We start from the raw sequence: 12,028 nt of genomic DNA, 5'->3' as shown, positions 1-12,028 counted from the left end.
TGTGAGAGAGAGAGAGAGAGAGAGAGAGAGAGAGAGAGAGAGAGAGAGAGAGAGAGAGAGAGAACGAGAACGAGAACGAGAATGACACAAGGGAGGGGTAGTGAAGGAATAACAATAGAAGAGAGAATAAGGTGACAGAATAAGAAAGAGAAGCATAGCAATGGGTGTGTCTCTGTCACTTTCAGCAGTCATATATAGGTCTTAAAAGCACCTACAAGACACACTTGCCAGTGTGTGTCCATGTAGTCTGACCTGCTACCTATTACCTGTAAATGTACTGTAAGCTTTACATTTGGTAGCAGACTTATCTCTTGGAGTACCCTATACATCTGCACCTGTCTACCTTTGGACTATAACTACTGAGTCTCAAAGGAGTTTCCCTGCGTCTGGAGATCTGGACTTTATCCCTGTATCCTGATTTACCGGCACGCTGCTGGATTTCCGGTTTACAGTCTAAATATGGGAACACGGGAAACTGCTGCTGCATTTTTCTGAATCCAGTTTCTGCCTCTGATAAAAGCCATCAGTCCACAGGAGTGAATTTGGTGCGAGTGACAGATTCCTCTTGGAGCTCATCTGGGAACTACAGACTTCATGGTTAATTTTCACTCCACACAAACCAGTTATCCTATGAAGTGCTGCTGTACGTTTCCTGGAGTTAAACTGTCTTCCATGCACGTTACAAAGGCAGGGCTTCTGAGAATCCATTCTGTGACTGGAATTCACCTGTGAAGACTTAGTGTGTGTGTGTGCGTGTGCGTGTGTGTGTGTGTGTGTGTGTGTGTGTGTGTGTGTGTGTGCGCGCCAACCCCTGTGACACTTTAATAGTTGGTCAGGATGATGGAGGAAGTGTCAATCATGATGGCGTATGACGCCCACATTGTGGACCAGATGAACGAGGAGGAGATCCTGGCTTGTCTTGTGGCAGAATCTCGGCCCAAATCCACAGTAAGATTAACCACTTAAAAGCTCGCCGTCAGTCGTCCGTATTTTGGGCATGTAAACATTTCCAACATTGTCCCAAATTTTCCAAAATAGCAAACATGGTGGGATGCATTGTGTGCTGGGAAGGTTGGCTATGTTTGATATTTTCACTGTCATATGTAAGTTTAAAACAGGGCTTAAGAGGTTAACTGATACATTGATTAACTGACTATTAGTCAATATAAATTAATGTAATACAATATTGGCTTTTCAGAACTAGAATTACTTAAAGCAGCGCTATGTAACTTTCCTCTTCTACCACGGATTTGAACCCGGTTTCCTTCTCAAGTGCTGATTTTTTGGACCGTTGAGCCAATAGAGCCTGCCTAATGGGAAATTGAATCTTTACCATAAGGTGAAAATTCAGTGAGACATGACCTTTGACACGATCTAAATGTCTTAATAGAAGAGCAGGTAGACAAAATACAACCACAACAATTATATAATTTATATTGTATGAACATACTCTACCATACAGATTGTACAAAATTTAAATGTATTCGTTAAAAAAGAAGTTGCCTAGTGAGGCTTTAATTTTCCAAGTACAATGAATTGGCAGGAACTTGCCTAATGCCATTGGTGCAGAAGAATATAGTAAGAAAATAGATACTGACAGACACTGATACTGATAGCCTATTTCTCAGACAGACCCTTAGGGTCTGGAAACTAGTTCAGAACTTTAAGATAGTCAGTATTCTTTAAAGGGAGTAAAATAAAGTGCTGCTCACATGCAATGTGCTGCTATTATCAATAGCAGAGCAATGACTACTACAACATATTCAACTTGGCATGGTCATCACATTACAGGCAAAATACAACTTAAGGCTCAAATTCAATGTAGGATCATGACCCTGGCATTGACTGCTTCAATCAAAATATGCTAGCAGTATAACAATAGATATAGTGACTTGCACTGAAGGCCATGAGCATAAACAGACATGACAAGCAAGGCAAAACAGATTCCCGTGCATAGATAGGTTTGAAATTGCAGACAAGAAGGAAATACAGGATGGAGGTCAAATATTTTGGAATCAAGAACTGGCATACTTTTCAAGAGAATAGCATTCTTCCTATTCCTATTTTAACTGTTCTTATCCCTATCTTGATCTCTGTTTGGGTCTGTGCTTGATTTTTTTTCCTCACTCTCTATCTGGCTCCATCTCTGTTTGGATTAGATAACTCTCTTTAGCTTAGTCAAACATGACATCTGTTGATATTACTGTAACTGATTGGCCTTGACTCTCCCTCTCTCCTCAGGTTCCCTCTAAGAAGCCTAAACTCAAGGAGAGCCAGCTTCAACAGCTGCAAGAACCAGAGGACCCTATAGATAGATACCAGGTTAGACAATATAGCGTATACAGTATGCTATAATATATTTTCCTTAAAAAATGCTACACATTTATGAGGGGGAAAAAAAATACATTCAGTTTCTCTCAAATTCAGTGGAACACATCTATAAAAGTGTTTAAATTACCTACTAACGTGTAGTTTATTTTAAAGTGGACGTCTCATTCTTGTCGGCCTCTATCTTGTAAATTTTTGGCTTACGTTCTCCCCTCCCTGTCCCAGACGTGATATATTTTTTTATATCTTTATCTTTCCTTACAGAGACATGTGACTCAACACATTTGCAAGTGTCTCACATTCCCCCCCTCCCTCCCTGCAAATTGTTCCTAAGCTGGTTCCGTAACTTTTAAGCTCCTGAGCTTTTCCTGTAACCATCTAGATGTAACCAGCATCTAGATGCTGTCATATTGTGTTCTGCTGCATCAAGTTTTGCAGAATCTGACTGTGTGTTCTGTGTCCTATAGAGAGAGAACCACCAGCTGCAGCAGGCCAGTCTGCGTTTGGAACAGGAGAATGACAATCTGGCCCACAGACTAGTCACTGGCAAGATTGCCTTGAAGAACGCTTTGAATGAGGTACTTCTAACTACTGCCTCTATTTCAAACAGACAGAGAGTAAAATTTGCTTAGAAAGAAACAGAAAAAAATGCTGCGGGTCAAGGTTTCAAATACCAAACCATTCGGCCACTTGGCTGTACTTTCAGGTAGATTTTCAAATATAGGACAGGCTTGCAACCTAAAACCGGCACAAACAACATGGCCAAGCCTCATTATCTTCAGCCATTAGGCCTATATCTGAACTCTGCAACCACATAATGTCACAAAATAGAATGATGCCATCAAGGTTAGATTAACATCCACAATGGCAAGTGGTACAGCAGCCATACAGAAAACATGAATCTAACACCCATCACCTCACTATCAGTAGCGTTGCAGCCAGTTGACAATTCTGCTCGGCTACAGACCCTTTTGTCAGTTCTTCAAGGCGGAAGAGTTCTCACTCTCAATGTTGACGCTCCATACATAAATGCATGCTTGGAAGGTCATAATCATGCTTGGCATTTTTGTGATAAGTCTTGAGAATCAGTAAGATTGTCGAGCCATCATCCGATTCAGTGTTGAATGCTTTCTGTTATGGGTGAGCAGTCTCAACCTCAGAACCAAGGGCACGCATAAGAGGTGTGCATAATTGAGCCTGCTTAAATAATAATAATATCTCAAATGTATACAGCGCTTTTCTAAGTACCCAAAGATGCTTTACATGGGGGGGGAAGAGAAAACAACAAAAGAAAAAAAACACTAATAAAAGGCAAAGACTAAGGAATAAAATAAATAAAAAACAGTGGACTGATGAGAAAGCAAAAGCAAAAGTCTATCGCCCCAGGTACGGTACTTGGTCCTGGGGACCTCAAGGAGGTTGGCGTCACCAGACCTGAGGGAGCAGGAGGGGACATGATGTTTGAAGAGGTTGCGGACATGGGTGCAGTGTGTGACAGTGGAGCCATCAATATTGAGTGAAAGGTCTTGGGTAGAGTGTGGGTGAGGGATTTGGGGCCGATGATTTCTGATTTATTGCAGTTGAGTTTGAGAAATGTATTTTGTGTCCATATCTTTACTTCTGTGAGGCAGGCAGTGAGGGTTAGGGTTAAAACATTCCATTTGTATTACTTTCAGTGGAAAGTTTTAGTGTCACACCCTCTAAATAGTTTCATAGGCCTTAATCCACCAAAGAAACTAAAGTGCCATACACAGCCTGAAAAAGTAAATACACCTCCTGATCTACATGCACGGTGTGTTGACAGGCAGAGGACAAGGCGGATGAGCTCACCAAAGACCTTCTACAGACCAGACATCGGCTACGGGCCACAGAGGAGGAGAAGGGAGTGAAGGACGAGGAAGCAGCAATGGTAAAAACACAACAACTGAGTTTTTCATTCCTAGCACCATTTTGAATTCATAACACGATTACTATGACAATCTATGATGGTGAAAGACCATAGATGCAATAGGAGAATTCTTTATGTAACTCTGTTTCGATGGGGAAGACCCATAGATGCAAATGCAATGCAATAACAGATTTTTTAATGCAACTCCAAGAACGGTTTGTTTCCAGGTAGTCTTGCGTAGTGAGACGATTAGAGATGTTCGCCTATACTTACTATGTCTGGGAATATCTAAATTCAGTTCATCGGTTATTCTATTATTTCCTGTAATAAGTTGAAGGAGGTGTTTCGGAGGGAGTTGGAGAAAGCTGGGCAGGAGATTAAGAGGTCAAATGGCATCATCACAGACTACAAACAGGTACATGTCCTGATCACTAAATATAAGCCTACGTTTAAAGTGATCAGCAAACTCTTGTTCTTGATGTCAGTTCAACAGGTAAAACATTATTTAGCCTACATGAATGTCTATCTAGTGTTATTAGTCGATGAGGTATAGTATGAACAATACAGACACCATTTCTGTAATATATTTAGTATTCGGGCAACCAGACTATAGTAATAGATAAACTTTATTCTATATAAACTTTATTTTGGTCCGCTACTCCTCCCACAGTTTTCTTTCCCCCAATTTCGTGCCATATGTCAAAATGACCGGCTTCACCGGGAATCAACCGCTTGTACTTTGCTAAGAGATACGTTGTATAGTTTAATTGATATTAATTTATTAGTGAATACATTTTCCCATTGACTTATAGTAGGACTCACATTCAAGTATTTTTGTCTCGGAAACGATAAGGGCTACAGTTACAACACTTGGAGGGAAGGTTCAAAGTCCCATCCCCTAATTATAAAAAAAATAATTACACCAGTCGGCCTCATGGTGGCGCTATAACTGCCCACTTTACATTTTGGCCTATAACTCTTGAACCGTAGGTCGTAAAATCTAAATTTCCTTTTCCCCATTTGCGTCTGGATAGATTTTCCGCCATTTTGAATTTTCTTCAAAACACACTTTTTGCTCTTTTTCCTACAGATTCTGTCCAAATCTCACGAAAATCAATACACATGATCTCTGGACCCATGCGATAAACATATCCAAGCAGAATTTCGACAGTCCATACCGTTTTGTTTTAAGCAGTCCGCTCGATTTTAAAAAAATGCCAAAAATCACGAACGAAACGTCCGGTCAATCCTAAATTTGAATCACATGTCGAGGGTGGTTTACTCAACGAATCCCCAAAAGCATTTCCACTTTGATCCATAGGGGGTGCCACAGATGCTCAAAACGTAACCGTTTGATGCAAAAACATGATTTTTGGGGGATCAATCTCTCTCAAAATGAAAAGTAAGTGATCTCAGGAGTGACATGACGATGTCATTGGCCCGCTACATTTGTGGGAGGGGCCTGTTTCTTTAGCGGGAGGGGCCTATTTCCTCAAATCAAAACGGCACGCGGGATCCGCTCGGCACCGAATTCGAAACGCACGTCGCGCGGCCTCCGACGGTATTCCTCCAGGCATATCCCTCGAGTCCCGGTGGCCGCGACCCGCGACCGGCGTCGGCGCTACCACACTTTGCAATTTCCCAGAATTGCCACGCGTCTAGTTTACTTTGATTCAGATTGTCATATAACAGGATTTTAAAATTAATCTCCCTATCAGTAATTTGTATGTGGTGTTAACCAATTGAACCCCAGTATCCCTATTTCTGAGCCAAAAATCTGTCTGCGAGGTTGTAGATTGGCTATTTTTGGTGAAGAGATTTAGTGTAGAGTGAAAAAAGAGCATACCAAGTACAGTTGCAACTCAGGTCTGTTTTATTAAGTATAGAGGGGTTTAAGTGGTTAAAAGTGAGATGTTCATTCTTCCAGATTTGCTCTCAGCTGACTAGTCGTCTGGAGAGGCAGCAGGCAACACACAGACAGGAGATGAACACACTCAGGGTGAGAGAACACTTACTGGTCACACTCTTACGACTGATTTATATTTTGATGTATAATTGTGTGGCTCGCTGAAAATTGGCGATGTGTCATGTTTTTCAGATGGAAATATGTTATTTTAATGACGTGACCATATTATAAAGTATATCCGCCATTACTCATCCTGTGGTGTTCCCCTATCACTTATCAATTTACTTTAAGAGTTTCATTTTCCCTTCCTTCACCAGATCAGAATGTTTGTTTGTATGTTGTGTAGAGTGGTATTTCCGAGTACAATGTCTATGGATATCTACACTATATAAAAGTAAAGTGTCCAGAACATTAACTGTGTCAAGTTTGTCAATGGTTGTCAATGGTAGCCTGGCTCTTAATTATTTTTATGAAAAGCTTGGTAATTTCTTAACTCCAAAGCAATAAAGGTGGGATACGTGATTTTCTTTGGTTAAAATAAGTGTTAAATAGCTCTATATTCTGTTAGTAATCATTGCTATAGAGTGTTGCTCAGTAACATGAGTCTTTAGTGACCTCATTTACTGAAAGTGGTTCTGCATGACCCAATGGGCAAATGGCATTAACACTTCCAGGTTTAGTTGTTTGACTCTCATACAGTAGAACCTACATGTATGAAAGTACTGTAGAATGTCAGCCAGTGCAGTGACTGTCACTGTCACTGCACTACACCCAAAATGTATTTATTATATTTTTTACATGGTTTAGTACTTTTCAACTCTTCAGTGTAAACTAATAATTTTTCTCTCTAAATATATACCGGTAGGTTGCCAGATTGTTTCAGACTGCAATTGGAATATGATGTCATCAGCTGCTAATTTAAAAATCACACCCAGTGTGAAGTGGGCGGTGTGGTCATCACAGTGGTCATCACAGTGATGGAAGCTCACTTGTTTTTTTTTAAGTGCATAGTCCTATTTATAGGTTATTAATGTCATCATGTGTCTCGTTAGCCAATCACAGTGCTGAATAGAGTCAGCCAATAGAGTCAGCCAATCACAGTACAGTTAGGGGTGTACTAATGAGCCAATCACAGTACAGCAAATGTGTACTAATGAGGTGTCCCAACACCACTTATAGGGGCGGCTACACCGCCCCAAAAAATCACTGGTTTGTGTAATAATGTATTATTTACTTATTCTGATGACGTCATCATGCAGTGACATCACGACATCATCATCACAACCATGTAACTGTCCTTTAAAATGACGTGTCCTAGGTACAAATGTGATTTACCAAGAAATCAACCTGCTTTCTTACAACTTCCTCTTAGATTAGTTATCAGCACTCATTCGTGTTGGTGAGTGAAATGTTTCACTGGATGGTGCATCTGAATGGAAGAGAAAATAAATACTTTCATGGTGCTGTGGTAGTTGGACACAAGGTCTACTGCTTTGGAGAAAACTTGAACCAGAATAAGACTGAAGTGCACGTCTTCAACACAGTGTCTCTGCACTGGATGATGTTGCCCCATGTGACATGGGTTCCCTCCATGCGCTGGTGCCGCTCAGCTATGCTGATCGAACATTCCATTTACATTTGTGGGGGCAAATTGCTTTATGCATTTGATGTCGACACCCACAAATGGTTCAAGCCCAGGGTTTCTGGGAATGTTCCAGAGCTGACGAACTACCACTACCACTCAACCTGTGTCTTGGGGAAGGCCATATATATCCATGGAGGATGCAACACAACGAGGGATGGATCCCTTTATGACATCTACAAGTTGGACACCACTACAATGGTCTGGACTTTAATTAATACTAGAGGCACTCCACCAACTGCTTCCTCAGGTTACTCTACCACCATCATCGGAAGAAAGATGTTTGTATTTGGTGGACGGAAGGCTACCACGGAAGGCTACTACGGAGTTAGTTACTACGAAACTAACAACATTAGTGTGTTTGATACAGAGACCAACTGCTGGCTGAGCACCCCTACAGCACAGCTTCTTCCAAAGGGACGCAGGGATCATTCAGCCTTTGCCTACAAAGGAGAGCTGTACATATTTGGTGGCCAATGCTGGAGCAACGACTTCAATGATCTGTGGAAATTCAATCCAGAGACCTTCTCCTGGAAGAAGGTGGAGCCCAAAGGAAAAGGCCCGTTTCCAATGTACAGTATGTGCTGTTGCGTGGTTGGAGATCGTATTATCCTCTTTGGAGGATGCAAACAATACTTTTGTTTTAAGTTCCAACGAATGAATTCTACCAATGAGCGTGTACTCACTGATAAACTGTTCATGTTAGATTTGAGGCCTAGTCTGAAGACATTATGCAAGCTAACAGTTATTCAGTACAATCTGGAGCAGTCAGAACTCCCACACAACATCAGGTTGGAACTGTCAAAACTGAAAAAACTGGGATAATTGAAACTGAAAGAAATGGTCGTCCTCTTCCTCGCCAATGGGTTAGGATTTGGGGGGGAGTCGTTAAGGATGATGAGAGGCCGCTTGGAAACGGGAAGGTTTCCAGTTCAATCCCGGGGACCCCAGAGCAGGGCCCGATCTAGGCATAGGCTAGGGGGGGCAATGCCCCCCCAAATGCCCTGACTGCCCCCCCCCCAGATTTTTTTTAAAGATTTCTTTTTTTAAAATATATTTTTATGGGGGGCTTGTGAAAGTTACATTTACGGTGTGTGTGATATGAAATGGGAGCTTACCATAATCAAAGTAATCATTTTCTATCATTCATCATTGCACAATTCAAATAATTCTCCGCCCTGATTTGCCATGGACAGTGTTGCCAGATATTGCGAGAGAAAGAGTCCACGCCCCCTCAGTATTTCCTATTGCCCCCCCAATTAAAAAATCCTGTATCCGGCCCTGCCCCAGAGTCAGTGTCGAAGTGTCCTTGAACAAGACGCTGAACCCCTAAATTGCCCCCCGATGTGCCTTGCATGGTTTCCTCCGCCATCGGTGTATGAATGTGTGTGTGAATGGGTGAATGTAATGCACTATCTATGTAAAGCGCCAAAGACACTATATAAATGCACCATTTACCATTTATGTATCATTGTGCTAACTGAAACTTGGCTAACAGAGTTTTCATCTGATTCTCTTTTTATTAATATTATTGTTTTAAGCACTATGGTATCGGATCGGTATCGGTATCGGCTGATACGCAAGATGTGGGATCAGAATCGGATCGGGAAGGAATTTTTTTTATTGGGACATCTCCTGTCTTCACGTCTCTCCAGCTCTTTACTAAACAGAAAATGCATTTTCAGGTTGGGATAGTACCAATTCTATCCAATCAGGATAGAGAACTCGGACAGGATACAGATTAAAGTGAAATTGAAAGTTATGACACAAAGAAATGAGCAGACAACATTGGAACTGGAACACTATAAAAATTAAGCTGATAAATGAGTACTCTTTCCTGATTGGTTGAATTTTTGCAACCCACCAGAAGATGTATTTTCTGTTTTGAAGAGCTGGAGAGGTGGGGAGACCCCTGTTACTGAACAAACACTATATAGCAATGATTACTACCAGAAAAAAACGTTTTGTTTTAACCAAAAAATGTCACTTACCCTACCTTTAATATAGAGTTTTAAAGTAAAATCTGGCCTTCTGACTAGAATTCACTGATGCAGGGCACGCAATTCAGAAGAGGTGAGACGTCACACAATCCAATGCCAATCAGAGCCTCAGTAAATGAATGAGGACGTATGCATTGACTTTGAGTGAAAGCTCAAGCTCAGCTTACTAGGACCACCCTTAAAGTCCATGCATTTTGTGTCTTAGATTATCTGCCGCCCCCCAAGGCATTTGCACCATGCACTTTAGCCATGCGACACCTTGCGCCATAGATCGTCTCAATAGGGCCCTTTGTCTAACACTCTATCTCTAACTCTATCTCATGTGTTTTTGTCTCCCCTTATTTGTCTTTCATCTTATTTCTCATCATTCTCACCCACAGAGCACAGTGATGTCATGCTCCCACTGCAGGTGCATTCTAGAGTCAATCGACCATTCCAACACAGGTCAGGAGGACGAGTCCGCTCACACAGCACCATCAGATGGTTCTGGGACCACTGAACCTGGTCAGGGTGAAGACCAGGTCAGTTCCAGAGAGGCAGAACAGAGCGGGGAGGACCAGAGGAGGGACGAGGAGATGGAGTCAGTCAGTGCCCAGGTCAGAGAGCTGGAACAGGAGCTGGCCCAGACCAAAGTCCAGATGGTGGAGGCCAAGTGCAAAATCCAGGTCAGAACTTTACACACACACACACACACACACACACACACACACACACACACACACACACACACACACACACACACACACACACACACACACACACACACACAGGCGCACACTTTTGGAAGCCTATCAGTATCGAGGTCAAACCCCAGCATCCAACACTGCTTTGTCACACAGACACAGTCAGATGCCAGCAGGCATGAACACACACACACACACACACACACACACACACACACACACACACACACACACACACACACACACACACACACACACACACACACACACACACACACACACACACACACACACACACACACACACACACACACACACATACACACAGGCATGACCGGACGAACAAACAAACACACGCAAGCACACGCGCGCGCACGCACAGACACACACGCACACGCACACACACACACACACACACACACACACACACACACACACACACACACACACACACAGTGTGTTAAACTGAAACTGTCCTGGAGCTCCACTTGACAAGCCTGTTTTATTGCACAAATGTGAGTTAGCTCAGCTGAACCCTCCAAATATCAACCGCACCCCCCATCTTTCTCACATGTACATACACTGTCTACATTTACTATCCAACTGAATAGAGTCGATATAGCTGAATTGCACAAACCGCAACACAACTTTTCACATGTACCTGTGCTCTATACATATAGGAACTGGAGCACCAGAGGGGCATTCTGACCAGTGATCTCCAGGCAGCGAAGAACAGCTGGCTCAGCAAGACCCTAACCTCCCTGCGGACAGCAAGTGGGGGCATACAGAGCATTAATGTACCCAGAGAAGGAGGCCCCATGGCAAACTGGGCTGTCCAAAGTGCCCCCCTCACTGGTTGGCGCTCAAAGAAACTGTCGTGGGCTCACAGAGAGGGCCGCGAAAACCTCTGAGACCAACAAGCGAAGTTCACTCAGGTCAAAAGAAAAAAATGAGGGTCATGTTGCACCAGTAGCTTATTGGTTAGAGCATTGAGTATATACAGTATAATCACGACTCGATTCTAGCTGGAGACCTGTACTGTATGTTATCCCCTAACCTCTCTGCCTGTATTTACACACTGTACTGTCAAAAATAAAGTGAAACAAAATTATCTTTTAACAAAAGACCGTTTTCCACTTCACATGCCACATATTTGATGTCCAAGTCTGTCTCAACAAGGAGTAACTGGAAAACGTAGTTGGTTTCTGTTCTGGAAGCCATAAATAGATCGGGGCTGTGTCGCAAGAGGGCTGTACTGGATGTATTTGATGCAGTGCAGGTTACTGTTTATCTTGTGCACTAGATGGCAGTCACACAGTGGGAATAACCAAGTAAAGCTGATAGATGTATTGAAACCAGGTGCTAGGTTTTGAGGTTTGCCATTGTCACCACTCTTTAACTGTTAACTGTTGACGAAATAGACCTTGCAGTTTTTCGGTGACACCAAGTGCTCTGTGGTTGAGTCTATGTATAATGTCTTGTAATGTATGTACAATTTTATGGAAAATAAATGGGCACCTTGCCCGATGATGGATTTTGAAATGATGTAGAAATTGTTATTTTAATTAGTATTTTTTTTCC

General features: G+C 42.3%; 1 protein-coding gene across 1 annotated transcript; it reads left to right on the top strand.

The window, feature by feature from the left end:
• The first annotated feature begins 104 nt into the window (after positions 1–104).
• On the top strand, positions 105–11,989 carry LOC308074942 (rab GTPase-activating protein 1-like). Its single transcript, XM_080414497.1, has 8 exons — positions 105–948; positions 2,242–2,322; positions 2,796–2,906; positions 4,133–4,237; positions 4,548–4,631; positions 6,144–6,215; positions 10,145–10,429; positions 11,128–11,989. Exons 1-8 carry the CDS (start codon positions 838–840, stop codon positions 11,356–11,358), a joined length of 1,080 nt encoding a protein of 359 aa, XP_080270623.1. The 5' UTR covers positions 105–837; the 3' UTR covers positions 11,359–11,989.
• The last annotated feature ends 39 nt before the right edge of the window (positions 11,990–12,028 follow it).

Source organism: Gymnoscopelus braueri, assembly GCF_963280865.1.
Source record: "Gymnoscopelus braueri genome assembly, chromosome: 19".
Classification (NCBI taxonomy): domain Eukaryota; kingdom Metazoa; phylum Chordata; class Actinopteri; order Myctophiformes; family Myctophidae; genus Gymnoscopelus; species Gymnoscopelus braueri.
This window is presented reverse-complemented; position numbering and strand designations above follow the sequence as displayed.

Bases quoted from the DNA above. Each gene is read 5' to 3' on its own strand.
- LOC308074942 (XM_080414497.1), top strand. From the start codon at position 838: ATGATGGAGGAAGTGTCAATCATGATGGCGTATGACGCCCACATTGTG. The intron at 4,632-6,143 runs GTACATGTCCTG...TCATTCTTCCAG, and splicing joins TCATCACAGACTACAAACAG to ATTTGCTCTCAGCTGACTAG. The intron at 6,216-10,144 runs GTGAGAGAACAC...TCTCACCCACAG, and splicing joins AGGAGATGAACACACTCAGG to AGCACAGTGATGTCATGCTC.